Source organism: Pholcus phalangioides, unplaced genomic scaffold (assembly GCF_987345545.1).
Source record: "Pholcus phalangioides strain wild (caught in Gottingen) unplaced genomic scaffold, Ppha-v1.0 ptg000011l_1, whole genome shotgun sequence".
NCBI lineage: Eukaryota > Metazoa > Arthropoda > Arachnida > Araneae > Pholcidae > Pholcus > Pholcus phalangioides.
This window is the reverse complement of record NW_028301604.1, coordinates 1094601-1115215: the sequence shown is the minus strand read 5'-3', so window position 1 is coordinate 1115215 and position 20615 is coordinate 1094601. Positions and strand designations below refer to the sequence as shown.

General features: G+C 35.7%; 1 protein-coding gene and 1 non-coding gene across 2 annotated transcripts in view; both read left to right on the top strand.

The window, feature by feature from the left end:
- lili (LMBR1-like protein lilipod) overlaps positions 1–20615 on the top strand; it is an 81005-nt gene that overhangs the window by 12283 nt on the left and 48107 nt on the right. The window contains exons 3-6 of the mRNA XM_089238807.1: positions 1901–1934; positions 5435–5574; positions 9779–9882; positions 17431–17536. Coding sequence (XP_089094933.1) covers positions 1901–1934; positions 5435–5574; positions 9779–9882; positions 17431–17536 — 384 coding nt within the window. The remainder of the gene's footprint in view (positions 1–1900; positions 1935–5434; positions 5575–9778; positions 9883–17430; positions 17537–20615) is intronic.
- Positions 4419–4547, top strand: LOC149079921 (U6atac minor spliceosomal RNA). The gene has a single exon (XR_016193628.1). It is a non-coding gene; the product is annotated as a U6atac minor spliceosomal RNA (small nuclear RNA).

Here is a 20615-nt window from a genome sequence, read left to right as displayed (position 1 = left end):
CAGAAATTATTTTCTAATATATAGAGGCATAGATGTCTTAATGGTTGTCCCAAAGTTAGTAATTTTTCCTATCTCTGCATTTTGAATGACTCCAAAGTACTTTTTCCTTCATTTAATCCAGTATTTTCAAAGTAGAAGCTAGAAGATCTCTTGTGGTTCGCTAGGGTGGGAGGGTTTGGTGATGAGAGGAAAAAAATTGAAAAATTGGGTGATGGAACAAAGTTTGGGAAATTATAATTAAATCTAAATTTTCACTCAGTCTTTTTTCTACAGTGCAGCAACCATATAGGATCCCAGCCCGAGAACAAAATGGCTGCCAACAAGCCTGCTATCCTTATTCCAGTCGCCTTATTTGGATAGATACAAAGTCAATGTGTCATCTCCCAAGAATTACCACATTTCTTCCATCGTTTTGCCCCCCCCCCCCCCACAAATCATCAATCGTCGATGTCCCAAGAGGGGAGAGCTTAGCCAATTTTGCCCATTACTCTGACACCAAGTAGTATAACACAAATTATGGATCATGTAGATGTGAAGTATCATTCTGTAGAGATTTCCCAGAAGTTTTGCAACAGCATTGAGTACAAAAGGCATGGTGACTGTTACCATTTAGTTGAATATTAGAACCTGTAAGTGGGGAAACGATGTAGGCCATATCTAAATAAATGAGGAGGCTGCTTATAATTGCGATACCCTTTTAAGGGACCCCCCGAAAGTAGTTAAGGATTTATCCTTTTTATTCCACTGTTATTATCGGTCAGCATAACAATAGTTTAGAGCAAATGATTTGAAGAATGAAAAATGGTTTGGTCAGGGGGTCTTAGAAAGCACATTGAATATCTGAACATGTGTAGGGATCAAAACAATCAACGCATTCGAAGGAATGGATTTGTTGATAAGAGAAAGTACACAATGAGCATACTGCACCAATTTGTTCAAGGTTGCCAAAATGCGTTTTTCAGCAGTTCATGTTTTTACTTACTGGTCATTGCATTTCGAGTGCTATCATCTCCCTCGATTTGCACCATTTGAATCATGTCGAATGGAGTTGCTCTTTCAGTATCTGAGAAACTGGAAATTTGTGATTATAAAGTCAATAAGAACTAAAAGCCATGCAGCCATTATTTACTTTTGTTTATATTCCTTTCTTGTACTTATAAAACGTGTTGCTAAATTTATGCAGAAGGAAAATTATTTGAAAGGTACTTTCCAAGGTCACGAAATGTTGCCATTCTGGTAAATGATTAGAAGGGGGAATAAATGTTGCACAGAGATTTTTCTCTCATACTTTTTCTTCTCATGAAAAGAATGCATCTACAGGGGCATTTGAACAAAATGTTTGTTCATCTTTTTCTGAAATTCCAGGTATTTGACTCACTATAGTACATCAGTATATGAAAGATTTATCGATCACCACAGATTTTTATATTTTGAAGTACAGTATATTAATAATAAAATATATGTAACATGAAATTGAGAATGTTTTTTTAGAATTCTCTTCTGAAACATTTTCTCAGCAAATAAGCTTGTATTTCTTTATATATCATACTTGTATATCAGGTATGGTTTACATCGGGGCTTGACAATCATAAGTTCCAGATAACTATTGCAACTAAAACATTGATATTGATTTCTATGTGAGATTACTAAATTAGTCTGATTACCATGAAAAATTTTCTGAATTTATATCAGTGACTATGTACATGGAAAGGTTCTATGAAAAGTTGCAGAAAAGTAGGAAAAATATTATTTTTGACTAGTTTTCTCTGGGCAAAAATGTGTTTAGCTCCTAAGAAATTTAGTTGATGTACTTTTTTTTTATTTTTCAAGCCCTATCTTACATCATCTAAATTTTTATAGGAATAAAAGTTCTATAAAAACTTATTCTATTTTCTTTTAGGAGAATATGATGAAGCCATGTCTGAGAAATTAACGTAAGTATATTTCAGTTATAACACTCATTGCCATAAAAATTTGCGCACCCAGAAGAAGTCGTCAAAATGAAACAAAATTTTACACATGTACAGGGGCGTAGCCAGAAATTTCGTTCGGGGGGGGACCACTTTCATTTCGGGGGGGGACCAAAGTGACAGAACAATGGATTTGGCCATCTTTTCCCCTTTTTTCAGTCATTTTCTCACATTTCGGGGGGGGGACCAGACCCCCAAGTCCCCCCCCTGGCTACGCCCTTGCACATGTAAGTACTACGTTGATATAAGTAAGTGATTAGAAAATCCTAGAAAAGGGATCATTTATTGCAGAAAAAGGTACAGATGAACTGAAGTTTTGGTACTCTGTTGGACCCCCTCTAGCGCGAATGCACGATGCGGGCATTGAGGCATACAAGTTCCGTATGATGTCCTGAGACATCTCGTTCCACAGTTGCTGTAAATGCGCCTCTAGTTCGACCAACCTCGTAGGGTGTCCAACTTGCCGTCCCAAATGATCCTAGATATGCTCGATTGGTGACAAATCTGGGGATAGAGCAGGCCAGGGAAGGGTGGTAATGTGGCGGAGGCAGTCTTGTGACATCCTTGCTGTGTGTGGCCTAGTATTGTCTTGTTGAAAACTGGCTCCTGGGAGCCCTGCCATGAGTGGCAACACATGTGGCTGAAGGATGTTATGGACGTACCGCTGGGCTGTCATTGTGCCATGGATCAATATTAGGGGTGACCGTGTATCGTAAGCAATGGCACCCCATACCATGACATCAGCTGTGGGAGCGGTGTATCACTGTAAAGCGAAGGCAGGATTGAAGCGTTCACCACGGGGCCTCCACACACGAACACGATTGTCATCACTGCTCAAGTTGAATCTCGATTCGTCGCTGAAAACGACCTGGTTCCATTCTGTTGCAGTCCAATCCCGTCGTGCTCGACACCACTCCAAACGGAGGCGTTGGTGGGTGGGTGTCATTGGCAGCACACGTAATGGGCGGCGCGATACTAGATGTCCTTCAGCCAGGCGCCTTGCGATGGTTCAGGAAGACACGGGCCCGTAGTGAAGCTTCTGCCTGTGTCTGGATAGCGGCCAATGAGGCAGTTGGCTCTACGCGTGCGTTTCGGATGATGTGACGGTCTTCTCGACGACTGGTCTGTTGAGGGCGTCCTGAACCTGGTCGCCGTATAAATGACGTCTCTTCTGTCCACTGGTCCCAACACCTCCTCACAGTAAAATCAGAACGGCCTAGTTGACGAGCTACTCGCCGAGCTGACCACCCAGCTACCATCATCCCGATGATTCTTCCCCTATCGAACTCTGACAACTGCTCATATGGTCTTCGACGACGGCGTAACGGCATGTCTACTTCAGCATTTCCTTTGCAAACGATTAAATACACTCCAGCAAGCTCTGCTTACCTGTTTTATACTCCAAGGAGAACGAAGTTCAACGCCCTCTAGTGGCATTACGCAATGCGCAATCACGCTGCATTTCTAATCATTTGCATATCTGCCCGACATGTACCTTCAGGCCAACTTTCGTTTCGATCCCACAATTATTTCTTGGTGCGCAAATTTTTATGGCAATGAGTGTATATAACAACTCTGAAAAAGTAATTTCAACTATTTATGAACTATGTCATAATTAATTTATTATGTGCATCATTATTTCAGTTTTTAAAGGAAGAAAGTTTACTTAATCAAAATGTATTTTGAGAGACTGTGTGATCTAAAAGTTAAAAAAAAAAGGTATAGGCCTATGTTCATAATTAATATTATCCAGGTTCACAAATAATTACTCGGATTCACAAATAATAACTTATGTTAATCAGCCATCCATCTAATGTGACAAAAAACATTCCGTGGTTTCATAAGTTTGATACTTACTCAGTTCTTTTCTGACTAGAGGTAATTTTTCCACTTTAAGAAGAAAGATGATGCTATAACAAATGCATATAATATTATATGGCTGGTTTTTTTTTCCTATGGCTGCAACTATACTTGTTACATAAATTTCTCATGGAATAGTTAGAACTGCAATTACTCAGTGAACATAGAAAAATAGTTGTTCTGAATCATTCAATAGTGAACCAAATAAATGGTGTGTTTTGATCTAATTATTTCTGGTGTATGGGTATGCATAAAATAACCATGCTTCAACCATAGTTATGATAACATGCTCATTTTTTAATTTGTGACCATTACTCCTTTTGGGCGTGGTAGCCCTGATCAATAAGATATTCACCTAGGGCACCTGAGGATGTTTATAGTTGTTGAAAGTTCGATACTCGGTTCATCCTTGTCAGAAAACTTTCCTGACACAAGGCTACAACAGAAATGGCAACATGACTACAGAAAAAAATTGCTACCGCAGGAAGTCTGACATCGAGGAGTTAGCGCACCAACCTCTCAGTGAGTATAAAAAAGGCTGCTGTGTTTGAAATTGACAATAAATTGTAGATACTGGTCTAATTAGCCATGTTGTATGAAAGGAGAGAAGATTGGCACTCCCCTTGACAAGGTCTAATTAGCCCACGTGTGCAGAAAATAGCTGTGGTATGACAAAAATGATCAAATTACTCCTTTTAGTTTTTGTGACTTAACTTTCCATATTGGTTTTCCAAAACCATTGATACTTTGAGCCTATAGATAGATTTCCTTGGTAGTTCACTAGAGGCAGTAATACAAAGGAAGCATTGGGAGGGGGGGCGCTATGGGTGGACACGCCCCCAAAAATTATTCATTAGTATAGGTGGGAGTGTGACATAGAAAATTCCCTGTTCGCTATTGATTTTCTTCTTTGGTTCAAAGAGACTATCTGCTTATGGGCTGAGGTTGGTAAGTGTCACTGGTGAAGGGAATTCATGAGTGAAGGCATGTGTTGCATTCTACTTGCAAGAGTATGTTCAATTATTGTGGGAGCCTCAGCCCCTGTTTAAGTTATTTCAGATCTCAAATAGCCTAAACCCAATAAATTATGTAGTAAATGAAGACTTGTTAAATCTGAGATTTTCTTTAATTCTTATTCATCTAAGATTTCACATTTTTATACATGTGTTGCTGATGATGTAAGCCCCTCTCCCTGCTGTGTCATCAAAAGAGAGTGAAAGGGAACCCTGCCCCCCCCCTCTATGTTCACATAGAACTTACACAAATAATATTTTTCTTATTACATAATACAGTTGACGCTCATTGTAACGACACCTATCATTCCATCAAAAATAGACATTTGGCTATATTGGATGGTTGTTATATTAGAAGGAAAAAAATATATGATAGTCAATATATGAATACATTTAAAACATTTGGGACTTATCATGCCAGATTGGTTGCTATTACAAATAGTGGCTATAACAAGCATCGGCTGTATTGTATATCATTTTCTATGTGATAAAATATTTGTCTATTGTAAAAAATTCAGTTTTAGCACAGGTATATTACATACTTAATTGATATGATTTTTAAGAAATTCTCATGTATTTTTCCTCTCATAGAATCTGGATTTGTGTATTTTCTTTTAATGTAACAATTGGAGCACTTTCACTTCTACCTATTTCTGTCATCAGCAATGAAATACTTCTCATGTATCCAGATAGCTATTACATAGCTTGGCTCAACAGTTCATTGATAGCAGGTATATTTTTCAAATCTATTTTGCAAATATGTAAGTTTTTATATCAGTTGCTATAGCAAATATATATTTTTTTTAATCTTTGTATTTGTGTACATAACCCCCTTCCTACCCAAAACTGATTTTTTTTGTCTTGTTTTATTCAGCATTCCAAAAAATAGCTCAAATTTATTCAAATAGAAATTATCAGCAGAGTTTCATTTTTTTTTTAATTTTAAGTGTGTAATTATGACTTATTTAATTATAAAAGTAAACTATAAACTAGAAAAGTTACATTTGCTCTGGAAAAAAAAATTATAAATTCACTATTAAAATTCATCTATCTCATAGGGCACAATTCTGTTCATGATTATTTGGTTTAAGCCAAGTGGCATTAATTTAATTTTTTAGTCAGCTAAATACTTTTTAGTTACCGATACCTGAAAGCCTAATTTTTGTCAAATCTTTCAACTTCTGAGTACATTTTGACACTATATTTTTGACAATCATGAATAAAAGTTGCATCCATGACAATTTAATCAGTCATCACCTCCATTGGGTTTTTTTAAGTTTTGACTAAGCAAGTAGTTTAATTTATGAATGAATTTTTTCTTTTATAGAGTGTAGAATATTTACAAATTATGAATTTGATAAAGAGCAACTTCTTCCAGAATATATCTCATAGCTCTCTTGAAATTGATGGACACTTATTTGATTCTATTGATAATGAAAGAAAAAAATTGTTAAAGCTTTAACAGTTGAAACTGTATGCAAGGGTCTATGCCGGATGGGACGTATCCCCCCCCCCCTCCAAGACTGTATCCCTTTTCCGAGGCAATCAAAAAATTTGAAATATTAAAATAGAATATTTTAAAATTTGTGGATCACTTTCTCTGAAACAATTTGAAATCCTACTTTTTAAAGGTAAAATGACTTGAAATTCGATTTTTTTAAAAATAATTTTCTCTGAAAAAGAACCCCTCTTTCCGATCCATGAGTGTGCCTTCTCCTAAAGGTCGATCCTGCATATGCTCTGGCTGTATGGGTTTGGTTCATTGAATTTTCTATGGTAGTTTTGTGTGAAACTTACAATGAATACAGATTATGTTTATCTAATTTATCCTGTTTTTTCATGGACTGTAGATAAACTAATGATTGTGCTTGTTCTCACCAGAGGCAGAGGACTGAATCATATAAACTCACGACTAGGGATGAACTGAATCATATAAACTCACGACCAAGGATTAACAATAACAACAAATTAATGAGGCTTAGACAACATTTTAAAGTATAGGGGGAACAGAGGGTTGTTGAATTTGTCTGCATCGCTCCAGAAGAACTATTATGGATTGCACTGTAAGAGAAAGGAGAGGTTTTTTACCCTCCCTGAAGGAGTCAACCTCACACACACATACATATGCACTGGAAAATCCTGTGAAATATTGCATTATTTCAATATATTAAATTATGTATATACAAATTACTTTAAACTTAAGCTATCCAAATAGATCTTGTTAACACAAATTCAATGGTACCACTCTGTGATTTCAATATCTCTTCTAGTCTGGGCACCCAGGCTCACAGCTCGCTTTCATGACAAACTTGTTTTTGTGCTGTATCTCAAAAGGTTCACAATGCAAATAAAAGCCAATGACGTCTTCTGATAGGCATTTCTGAGTCAAATCCAATAGTACCACTTTTGTTTTAATACCTTTTCCAGTCTGGGCACCAGAATCGTTGCTCGCAACAAAATTATTTCACACTATATCACAGGAAGTTTGCAGCGCAAATAGGCAACTTCGATATCATCTATTAGCTATTCCAGAGAAAAATTTGATGATACCAATTTCATTATGTTAGTACCACGGCTGAACTTAGGCAGGTGCGAAGGGTGCAGTCGCACCGGGCCGCTAAATTTTAGGGGCTGCAAAACTAATTTAAAATACTTTTTTTACATTGAGAAAAATATGTTGATTGCATAAAGCTGCATTTTGACTTTTTATCAAAGCAATATCAAGATTCTGTCCAAGACCGGACCCTTGAGATCTAGGATTTTGACAACCTCCTCCCAAACCCACGGCCTACATCTCATAAGTTCGTGTCCCGGGCAAAAAATATTTTCAGGCGGCTCTTGTAGTTTTCCTGGAGGCAGAGGTGTGGGGAGGGATTTTCAGGGGATCAAGAAAAATATAATTTTGGAGGGCCGCAAAGTAGTTAAGCCCTTCCCTGGTTAGTACCTACCCTGCGATTCAAGGCACAAAGAACATATTCATGTCAAAACTTGCAGCTGTGTCAGACCGCCTTTTTTTAAAGTTTTAAAATAACTTTCTATCTTAAAATGAAAGAACATATATTCTTTTTATATTCATTCAATGATGTGTATTTTTGGTATCAGTATACTTTCATATTTATTATCAATAGTTCATAGCCAAATGAAAATTTTCGCCATTTTTGACATTTGGAAAACATATTTGGCAACTGGCATTGTAGGACTTGCACCATCAAATTTTGTGTGAAAAAGAATGTAGCTGTCATTGGAATTTCCTTCTAAATCAATTAAAATTGTAAATTACTTCACAAATTAGATTTATTTGGGGGAAAAAGAGGCAAGTGTCTTTATTAAATGTCCTTCTAGCTACTTTTTTTGTGAGAAATATATAATTGAAAATGATTTTTAATTTAGCTCGTGTTCCAATATAGAGACTTCTATTATTTCTGAAAGGTACATGTTTTCAACATGCTTAGTTTTTGATCAATGTTGCAAAATATATATAAATGTCTTTCACCTGGCATTAGGTAACCAAAAGAAAGAAGGTTTGATCATAAGTTAAGGGGGAAAGGGTAAAAAAAAAATCCAAATTTCTTGGTTACAATATCAAGCTGCAGTCATGAAGACTTTGCTTTGAGAATGCAATTCGTGCTCTTGCAAAACAGAGACAAATTAGAATCCGTTGTTCCTATAAAATTGACGTAAAAAGGGTCAAGAAATATGAATTAAAAATGGCCCGAAAATGCAATTGAGAAAAAAATTATTCAGAGCATCAGTGCTTGTCCAAGTTAAAAATAAACTACCAAAATATATAAAACATTTTACGATTGTTAAGCATGAATATCAAGTTGAGTGCTGAAATAGGCAAAATGTCACATTGGATTTACCTACATCTCTTAACATTGTTGAACTTAAATGAATTTTTTTCACCATTAATTCTGAACAAACTTCACTGCCGATTATATTTTATTTATCAGCAAGTAAAGAAGGGTATAATAAGACTCTTCTAAGAATATTTTGTATTTTTTTTACTGACATTTATTTTTGATTGCTTTTTTTTTCATTTTTTGCCCAATTTTGCGAAAATGCCCCATACATAAAAACTATTCTATATAACTTATGATAAGCATAACTATTCTATACAAGGTGATTCAAAACTCAATGTACAAACTTTTAAGGGAGGTAGAAAACAAAACAGAATCACAGGAATGTGTGACCTTGAACCCCATTCTGATCAGCTGGAGGATAAAAACAGAGATGCAGAAATGACAAGCTAGTAATGGGTGGAAAAACCCTTTATTTAGCTATACTTTACACAAGGACAGTAAGTGTACACTTTGAGTTTCACAACAAATGCTCAAAGTTCTTACCATCCACAATTATGCATGTTTCTCAACAGTGACGGATTGATTGTTGAACCCTTTCAAAAATACCCGGCATTTCGTGGACGTTTGCAGCTGCGACGGAGATTCTTGCAACGTGGATGGTAAAAACTTTGAATACTTGTTGTGAAATTTAACGTGTACATGTACTGTCCTCATGTAAAGTATCACTAAATAAAGAGTTTTTCCACAGTTATTGGCTTGTCATTTCTGTATCTTCGTTTATCCTCCAGCTGATCAGATCGGAGTTTCCAGTCATACATTCCTATATGATTCCGTTTTGTTTTTGTGTTTTCTGCGTCCCCTAAAAATTTGTATGTTGAGTTTTGAATCACCCTGTATAAATTCTGTATCAGACTTTTTCATTACGGCATATTTCTGATTTTTCTTATTTATGCAAACCAGTGTATGTTGCCTTTCCCCATCCCATTCTTAATTATTCAAAATTTACATTTTTTAAGTACATTTAATAGAGTATAATGAAAGCCATTTTCATAGATTTTCAGCAGGTCTGAGAAGTTTAAATAACACATTTCATTGAATGCAGATCACAGTAATTCTCTTTCTTTTCTTTCAGACATCTGGAATATAATATTCTATGTCTCGCATGTGGTTATATTTTTTTTACTCCCATTTGCATTTTTCTTCTATGAATCTGAAGGATTTGCATCTAGTCCAAAAGTAAGTGTCTAGTAGTAAATAAGTATGCACTAAAATAAGTGTTTAAAATCAGAATTTGAACTAAATTTTAATTATTTAATTTTTTTATTTATTCAACACTCAAATTGTTTCTATCACGAGCAGATGATGAGCTTAGTAGGCTGTAGAATTTCTTATTGATGATTTGCAATACAGGATAAAAAGAGGGGAAATTTGTCTCTTGATAGTTCAAGAATTTTATATTTTCAGAGTTTCCAACTGCTACGGATTCACTGTAGTTTCTATGGACGGCCGCATTGAACTACAGAGCTACAGGAGACACTCAATACTACAGAAATTGGTTTTAAAAAAATCGGGTCTTTGAGTTTCTTGAGGTGTTTTACTTATTTTCATTATTATTTTCATAAAATTGCATCAATCTTTACCGTAATGATGAATTTGTATACGCATGTGAGAGAGTTCGAGAAAAGCCAAACTCGGAGCCAATCTGTTTTGTCTGTGTGTAGAAGGCAACCTGTAAAGCCACATCTAAACCCACCGCTCTACCAACACCTTCTATAGCAGAAAGCCTCCACACAAAGTTTGCGACGTCACTGAAGTCATCCATTTTACCCATACCATTGGCATATACAACAAAAAAGAGTAAAGATTTTGGAAACGTCGGCCTGCTTTATCCAATGGCTGCAAGTGAAATGGATGACTTCAGTGACATTAAAGCTTCGCGCCAAGGCTTTCTGCTATATAAGGTGTTGGCTCTACTTGATACACAAATGCGCAAAACTGGTTTTCCCGGTTTGCACACTGGTTCAAACTGTTTTTTTTAAACTGCCCTGTGCTGTGGGCTAAAAACAGGTTTTTGAATGTTTCAGCGCAGCTGGTACAGATCTGGCTTCATTTGCATAGTGTATGGTCGAGCTCACAGAACTTGTGTCAGAAAGAATGTTTTGTGGTAGATGCCGTAGGAACTCTGATACGAAGAAAACGGGGATGGGAGGTCTAGGGTTGCTAGACGTCCATATATACGGCCCACAAGGCTGTATGCAGGTTGGGATTGCATTGAATATTCATGAATTATTAATGGCCTTGGCAACCTCCTCGGAACAAGGCCATCATGATGAGTTCAGGGACCAGACCCAAGCATTTTTCTGGACTCTCCTTTCATTATTTTAATTCATGAAAGACAAAATAAAAAATATATTGTATGCATACTAATTAAAAGTTTATGAAGTCCTGTTTGGCTTGTGCTCATATTGGACCTCCCAGGTCCTATAGGCCCTTAGGGTGAGCTCACATTTATTAAGATATTGCTGACTATGGGAGTGATATTCACTGTACAAGCCCATGGAAGGTTGTCTCAATCTCTCTTTTTGTGAAACCCCACCCCTTTGTATCATTCCGAAAAAATGTACTGCAGTAATGTATTGAAGTGTGCAGCTTCCTTATGTACTGGATGTGGGTATGGCTATAGATAACTGGAAAGGATCGCATCAATTATACAGTTCGCATATGTAATACAGCTCTGTCACAGTACTCCTCCCTTAGTGAGCAGGCAAGAGGACAAATGTGCATGATGTACCAATGAGGTGCCCCCACTGCCGGATGTATCAATAAGGTGTTTTTCACTAATAATATTTTACATTGTTCAACGGATCAATAGATTCATCCATAGCTGCCAAGTCTCCCGAATTTTCCAGGAATCTCCAGAATTTTAGCTTCATCCCTCGACCTCCCGAAAAGTTCTTAAATCTCCCGAATTTTTACCAAAAAATCCCTAATTGTCCCTAAAAATTCTCTATTTCATTTAAAAAAATCCCAGCTTATGAAAACAATCCCTGTGGAATTTCTTGTGGGGGCATGAAGCCTCTTTTTTTTCCCTTTCGAAATGACGTCACACGTCGTAAATGGGGAAATTCCCTTTTCAAGGAAGTTTTACAAACCTTCTGATGGTAACAAGAAAGGTTTATCGTGCAGGGAAATAGCTTAGCAGCCAATAGTCCTGGATAATAATTGAAGATTTATAGTGCCGCGCATGCTGTCAAAATTTCTTTTGTTGAAGTTACGTAGGATGTAACAAAACATTAATACTGATAAGCAAAAACATATTTAATCAATTTTAAAGATACTTATTCCAATGAATTTTGTTGCTCTTTGGAATAAATATTCCGATTGGAGGAATTGAGTTGTGTTACGGACATAAACATCGGTCCTGGAAAGACTGCCATTATCACTCATGTGAAATGAAAAAAAAAAACATCAAGCAAGTGTCACAAAATGTCAAGATGATTTTGGGGTTATTCACGCAGAATGTTTGTTCACAGCGTTTCTGATTGAACACAATATTTCTTTATTTTTTTAGATCCCCATTTTGGAATTTTGACCTCCAATTTCACTTGTTTTTTTGCATAGAGATTTTATTCCCAAGGGTTTAACTTCCATGTGTGTAAATACAAATACAAATACAACGCCACAACAGGCAAAATGCCCAACGAGGTGGCTGATAAAAAGATGCCCATAAAAATATGGATGTCATATGTTTCAAAAATACAGCAACCCCATTAAAAATGCAATTAACACAAATTATAAACAATATATACACATGATAAAATATTATACAATGCCCATAAAGAATACTTATGGTTGTCTTATTCTAAGAATGGATAGCTTCTCGATTTACCCCAACATGTTTATCGTATTTCTTTTTAAACGTGTCAATTGTGTTACAATTTACTACCTCCGTGGGTAAGCTATTCCATTTATTAACAACCCTATTAGAGAAAAATTCCCTGCGACACCATAACCTTGCATTGTCCCTCACCAATCGATACTGGTGTCCCCTTGTAAAAGCAGTTGATTGGCGGTGTACTAAAAGTTCATGGTCCATCCTATCCATCCCATTGAAAATTTTGAACACTTTGATCATATCTCCTCGACACCTGCGTTCATCCAATGTAAACATATTCAAAAAATGAAGTCTCTCTTCATAACTCAAGCCCTGTGTGCCAATAAGGACACGCGTAGCTCTTCTCTGCACCCCTTCAATCAAGTTTATGTCCCTCTGTAGGTATGGTCTCCAAAACCTTACAGCATACTCCAGTCCACGACGAACTAAGCCTCGAAAAAGCGGAAGAATGACTTTAGGAGAACGCGAAGAGACCTTTTTGAAAATGAGACCAAGCATTCTATTCGCTTTTCTGACAACCGCTGAACAATGTTCAGAAAACTTAAGTCGCTCGTCAATGAGAATTCCCAAATCGGTGACTCTAGTTGCATCCGGGATAGTGACACCATTCAACTCGTAAGATAACCATGGGTTGTTCGAACCAAAATGAGCGACCATGCACTTATCTACGCTAAACGTCATGCCCCATTCATTTGCCCATGCTGCAATCTTGTTTAAGTAGGTCTGGTAAAATCCCTATTTTAATTGGAAAAATCCCTTTTGTATTTATTAGGGAGCGGTTTTAGCATAAAATACCGGTTCGCGCAAAAATCTCCAGAATTTTCATTTTCAAAAGTTGGCAGCTATGTTTATCTGTCCATTCTATTAAAGACTTATCATTTTTCTTGATGCAAAACTTTCACAGTCTAGGGTAATCAGCAATGGCTGAAACTTTTTCGGGTAAAGGGGGATATACCTGAAGGTTTAATCAAGTAACCTAAAAACGGTAGTTCACTTGCACCCAGAGTTGGCAAGTTTTTGCCTATAGGTTGAGAAAACTGTCCTGGCAAAAATTGATCCTTACCCCATTTATGCATGTGAAGCATTATTGTGCATTTGATTATTTTTCTAAATGCAAATATGATAGTTTTGAACACAAATATATAAGATTCAATAAATTATTATAAAAATTAATACATTTCTCTAAAAGCGAGTCTAAGTTGTCCATTAAAGATAGGTTTTACGGTATTAGTTGATTGGGACTAATTTTAGAAAGAACTCCTGCCTTTTTCTTTCTTACTATGACTATAATGCTGTGGTACTCTTCTATAAGGCTTCATTAATTTAACTGGCTGCAATCCAATAAAAAAGATTATATTAAAATCTGTATTTGCACTCTGAAATCTGTACAAATGGAAGTTGTGTGTTAAGTGCTCTGAATGTTTTGATAACACCTCAAACAATAGAAAAAAATGAGCTGCTCATGTTTGGAGGCGAGCAAACAAATTTCAGCCATGAGTTAAAGTTTATTGAAAATTGCAGACCAGGTGCATTGTCATCAAAGAGCAATACATTAAACAAATTATACTTTAAAAAAATAATCTTTTAAACTTTGCATTGGACTCCAGGTACAAAATTGTGACCTCTATGAAAATAGCAGATATCAAACAAGCCTTAGGATTTCCATCTAAAACCCTGGCAAAAGTTTTCATCTTTGCATATTGTAACTTCTCAAAAATTGATCTCTTGGCGATAATCCAGTGATCATGCTTGAATATATGCATTTTTCACAGAAAATCATGTAATTCAGAAATTGCACAACTCCGGGTAGTGTAAGTTGGGGTATTCGTATATAGTGAAACCTCACTACAACGATGCTCAGTATAACAATAAATCCCTCTACACACCAAAATATTTTTTCTTGATTCGCAGAATGTCATTGTATCAGGGTTGGCAAGTTTTTGCCATACGTGGGAAAAGCCATGGTAAAAACTGTTCCGGCAAAAATAGATTCTTTCTCCATCTATGCATGTGAGGCATTGTTATGCATTTATTTTTCTATCCATTATGCAAATGACATAGTTTTGAACTCAAATTATTGTTTAATAATAATTTTTAGGATTGGTAAGTTTTTGCCATAACTGGGGAAAAACTAGAGTAAAAAACGTTCTAACAATTTTTTTTTTTCTGAGCATAAAATGAATCTATACTTCCCACATTTATTTATGTTTAGTTATCATTTTAAAAAGAATTGCCGCAAAAGAATTGTATGTTGTTATAACGATCCTGATCATCCCGGACGATTGGTGGTCTTTGTATCAAAAGGAAAAATATAGGATAGTCATTATATAAAAACATTAGGGACTTTTCCTACCGATCGTTGTAATGGAATGATCGCTATAACATGGGGTCATTATAATGAGCATCAACTGTATCTCTATTCATTTATTTTTGTAAATGTATTTTGTACCAGATTACTTCACAATACAACATTATAAAGTTGATTGTTGTAATGACTTCAAGTCTCAGTTATATATAATACACATTGAGTCAAATTTTTTTTTCATAAAACCATTTTTATGAATAAATATGGTAACATCTTTTGCCGTGACTGGCAAAATTCCCTACCCCGCCTGCACCAAAAACACATTTATCCACATTGATTACCAAACCGTAATGCTGTAATTTCTAAAAGACCATGTGAAGATCTGTATGATGGCTTCTCTACACTTTTTCTGACATTACCAAAATATCATCTAGATATGGGGAAACAGAAATCCAATCCGCGCAAAACTTCGTAAACGAATCTCTGGAAGGTATTAGCTGCGTTTTACAAGCCAAATGACACACATTTGAATTCAAATGCACCAAAAAGTGTGGCAACAGTTGTTTTCAATATATAGGATGATTCAACCGGTATCTGATTATATGCACGTACAAGGTCAATTTTAAAAAATATTTTTTTTTCTGAACAAATTATGAGAAAAATTTTGTAAGTGTGGGATCGGATATCGATCAGGTATTGTTACAGCAATAAGTTTGTGCAGTAATCACCACACACATGCCACGTTGAGTCTCTCTGAAGGACCATATGGATGGGGGGGGCTAGCCCAAAAACTATTTGATGGACTATAAATTCCTTCTTTGAGCATCCAATCAAACTCCTGTCTGGCCAAATTCAACTTTTCTCACCATAATCTTCTGGGTTAAGAAAAAATCGGTAGACCGGTGGTTTGCAATGAGTAACATTATGCAACATAGATGATCTGGATGAATTAGGATTAACAATTTCTGAAAATTTGATAATTTATGATAATCTGAATCTTTTGAAATTAAGGTCAAGCCAGTAGAGGGTCCAGAATTTTTTTTTTTTTTTGCTTTAATGCTTAAGAATGTGACCTGATTGACTAAACATTGATTTTTAATATCGACAAGTAATCCAAACCTACCCAAAAAATTTGTACCTAATATGGGTCTAGTGACTTTGGAAAAAAATTTCATGAAAATTCTTGCCTTATTGCAAGATTTAAATTTTGTAAACTAGAGTTCTGAATGTTATTATCCAAGATCCATTAGCTGCATATGATTGCAAATCAGTAGATTTTGGGTTCTTTTGAACCCCACTCCTAAGAATTACCGAAACTGAAGCACCCGTGTTAACCAGACACCTAATACCCATGCTTCGATCAGAAACAAAAAGGTGACTGAGATTTATTCCAACATGCTCTTGCTGTGAGGGGTGACTCAATTAGTTTCCTGAATTATAAATGCAAAGATTTGGCATTCACTTGCCCTATCCCCAAAATCAAAATGATACCAACACAAACCAGATATTTTCAAAATAGAATAGCTGCCACTTTGTGATCTAAAGCTTGAGTTTCTCTTGCATGTATTAACCTCACTTATGTATTTAAAATTTAAAAATTATTTTTAATTTGAGGTACTGCAAGATCTGAGACATAACTCGAAATACCTGGTAGGAACGAACTCAGAGTTTCAGCCAGAGATTCCAAGAAGCTGCTTGGGATGGCGCTCAGGATACCATCAATCTGGAATGTGCACTGGTCGAGCCACCATTTTGGTTGGTTTAAGGTCTTAGCCTGACCTCTTGCATTCGATTGAAGAGAGGCATATCCGAAAACATTGACATCGGATAACTTTCAACTTAAACATAATTTATTTAAATTTAAACAGAAATTATTAATTAACAAAACATAATATCAAAAATGTACTGCTTGAAGCATTGATTGAAATGTGCTGCTTCCTTATATATAGGATGTGGGGGTGACTATAGATGACTGGAATGATTTGCATATGTAATACAGCACTGCTCATGCTTTTTAATTTTAGTAGATTGAAAACATTTCATAATATAACACTGGAACACTGCCAATGAGTTTAATCTTCAATGAGTATTTTCATTTTAATCCCTTAACTGTGGAATATGTTTTGGAAAAAGGCATATCATTTTTCCCCTGTTTACTTTTGTACATTATATAAAATAGATAAACAAACTCAATTTGGCATTTAATATAAAAAAAGACAAATTCTTGTCACGAAAAAAAATTTGTAATATCACAAACGTATTTTTCAGTTGCCCAAACTTACTGGTAAGGGGTTAAAGCACAATGGTTGAAAGAATTTTCTTTGAGGGGGAAAAAGAATAAAAATGGTCTCTCTTCTGATGCTTATTAAATAATGTGAGAGTAGAAACTTTTACATTCTTTTGATATGCAGAAAAGATAGAGTTTATTCAGAAATCATTCCCCCCCCCCCCCGCCCTTCCACGAACAAAGAGGTTTCTCAATACCTCTGCCTTGTCATTACAAAATACATTAAAAAAATTATCTGGTCACAAAATGAGATGTAAATTGTGGCTCATGTTTTTGTTTTTATTTTTTTGTAATTAGGGTAACAAAGCTAAAGCTCAAGAAGCATTGCTGACCCTCTCTCTTTTGGCCATAATAGCAATTGGATTTATTTGTATATTCACCAGTATGTTAGATGGACAGTTCAGTAAGTCAAGTTTGATAAAAATGTGCAGTCTCACAAAGTGTATATTTTTGCATTTATTGTTGCCAGTCTTATATGGTTATATCACAAAGGCATGCATAAAGAACTCAATCAACTTTATATTCAATTTTTAATTTCTTCATTTGATATTCGCTTAGAATCTTTCCTGACTTAAAGGTACAACAGACATTACCAAAACAACTGTGCCATTACTGCTGCAGTTCAGTAGCAATTGTGATTCTTCTCCGCATCAAGCAGTTAGTAAACCAAACTATGAGACATGAAAAAAAAGTCATTCAAAATCAGCTATAATCTGTGGTTCTAATTAGTCCTTGCATGCAAAAAAATTACTGATGCTGCAAAAGTGGTTAAATGATTCAATTTCTTTGAATAACCATGATATGAGACTAAAGTCTCTGAATATGTGTTCCATAACAATCGGGTTACATTATCACTAATTAAATTACTGACTTGAACTTCTACATTTCAGTGATGATCAAAATAAGTATCTGCCTTTTCTTTCAACAACCAAATAATCTTTATTGCTTTTTATGATGATGCCTGTTATCACCAGGTGCTATCTCTAAATCTCTTGCTCTGATAGTACAGTGCACGATGCTTAATGTGATTGCATCTGGACTTGAAGTTTCTGATAACAATTATTGATTGATAACTATATCTGAAAGAAGCTCAGAAGCAAATACCATGTGTGCTGTTTTGTATGAAGAGCAGGACACAACTTTTTTTTACACAAAAATTGACTCATTTTCATGGTTTTTCTTTTTATTAGTATACTAAAACTGGATTTTTTATCTTCTAAGCTAAGATCATGTCCTTTTTTACATTCAGATATTGTTAGGAATTTAAATAGAACTGTTTGATGTAAATTGCATACTTTTTAATACGTTTATCTGTAAATATCATTGATCCCTTGAGAAAGGCTTTTGGCTGAAAAAGTGCAATATGCTCAACTACTACTACTAAGCCATGCATGCATCTCGTCCATAAGTTCTTCTGCAGAACTTATAACAAATTGGTACATGTTAGAATGTGTGTGTACATGTAGTGAACCTTCCGTGAAGTTGTTTCTGTGTAATGCTTGTTATGTATGGTACTGCTATCTGACATCTATTTTTCTAACTGTGTGAAGTGTAATGATTGAATTATATACCGTTGTAGGCCCGTTACTTTCTGCGGTGAGGCTTTTTAACAGGGAGATTAGCTTGCATTTGTGCCTCAAAGTTGGGAACCGTCCACCACTATGGTGATGGTGGGGTTTGATCTGGTCAACTGAAATTACAAATAATATACCTGATTGAATTATATACCATTGTTTAGACCTGTTGCTCTCTGCGGTAAAACTTTTTCATGGGGAGATTGACTCGCATTTGCACTTGGAAGTTGGGAACCACAGAATACCAACTTCACCCATCACCGCTGTGGTGATGGTGGGTTTTGATCTGGTCAAAAACTGACCAAGAACTAAAGGAAGATGGCTTTTTCTTACCTTAGGTTTATCTCCACTACAGCAGGTTCAATGCGAAAGCAGCTACTATGGCCTGATTTAACTGGATAAATATTTTATGTATGGACATAAATGTTTGTTGATGTATATTGGTAGGAATCCGAGCTTGCTTTCAATTGAGGATGCAACCAGCTTTTTGGATTTGTCAGATCATGGGAAGTTGTCACGGTTAGTTTCTTGTTGAATTGAATGATGATCTGCTTTATTTTATCTTTTTATGTTGTGAGCACTCTGTGAATTACTGTTATATGGCATCAATCAGATTGGGCTATATTTGATTCACCAAATTTTCATTGATGGTAGTCATGTCTTCATTCTTTGTTTCGGGGAGGCCCTGAATTTCAATGTTGGTTCTTCGGGAGTATTGCTGTAGTTCGCCTATTTCTATTTATAGCTTTTTGACTTTATATTTCAGGATATAGTTTTCTGATGACGACAATTGGTGTTTTTCCTGTAGGTCACTAATTTGCTATTGGTATAGCGTGTTTTGGTCTGTTAAGTTCCTTAAATTGGGAGCATATAAACTGTTTTAAGGGTTGGATCTGATTTTGGAACACCTCATTTATTACGTTAGCAATATTTTTCATTTCACTCGGCAGTTTGGTAATGTCCATGGGGTGTAAGGTTAGTTCATAGTCTGACGCCGTGAAATCCAGTACATAGAGTACATACAGTACATACAGTAGCAAGATCTTGTGTATTCGAATCTGTCCTATTTGCTTTGTCAGTTTCTTTGTATTTCAGGTAAATCCAGTTCTGTAGGCAATCTCTTCCTAGTCTGTGGAATATTCTTTCGGTGAATCCCACACAAATACAGGGCTCCCACTCGTCCTACTTTTCCTACTTTTTGGTAAAATGTCCTACTTTTGTCCTACTTTCTCAGTTTTGTCCTACTTTTCCACCACAAATCCTATAGACAAAATTTGTGTAATTGATTTTAATTGAGCAGGAAATCATTGATATATTGCCAAATATTACAAATGTTGAAGAATGCAATTAATGGTTCTGCCAAAGCAGAAATTTTATCATTTTTAAGGTTATTTGGGGGGGAGGGGTGTATGTGGACCATTTGTTTGATTAATTTTTCATTTGCTTAGTTTGAGGGTTCAGCAAGTAGAGTAGTCATTAAAAACTTCTGTCTGGATGGGAAAAATAATTTTGTATTTATTATTTCATGGTCTTGGACAGTAACTAACATTCATCATTCAAAATTATGGTGCAAATAGGTGAAACAACAGTTTGCATTTCAAAGCACTTGGATACATAGGCCTATTCTAGGTCTGGTGATTCTGATGCTACCCAATATCATTCAGTTGTCTTCTGTATTTTTAAGGCATGAAGAGGCATAAACAATATTTGCAATGCTCAGCAAAGAGCTAGAAATGGAAGTGCTTCATTTGTCAAAAATGATTACACTGGCATTGAACAGTAAAATGTGAACAAATCCCTTTAAAAACTGATGGACAACGCAGTAAAACAGGTTCACCTTGCCTTATTTACATCGGATCTTGTAATCTACACATTTTGCACTGTGCATTTGAAAGTGGTCTCGAAGGA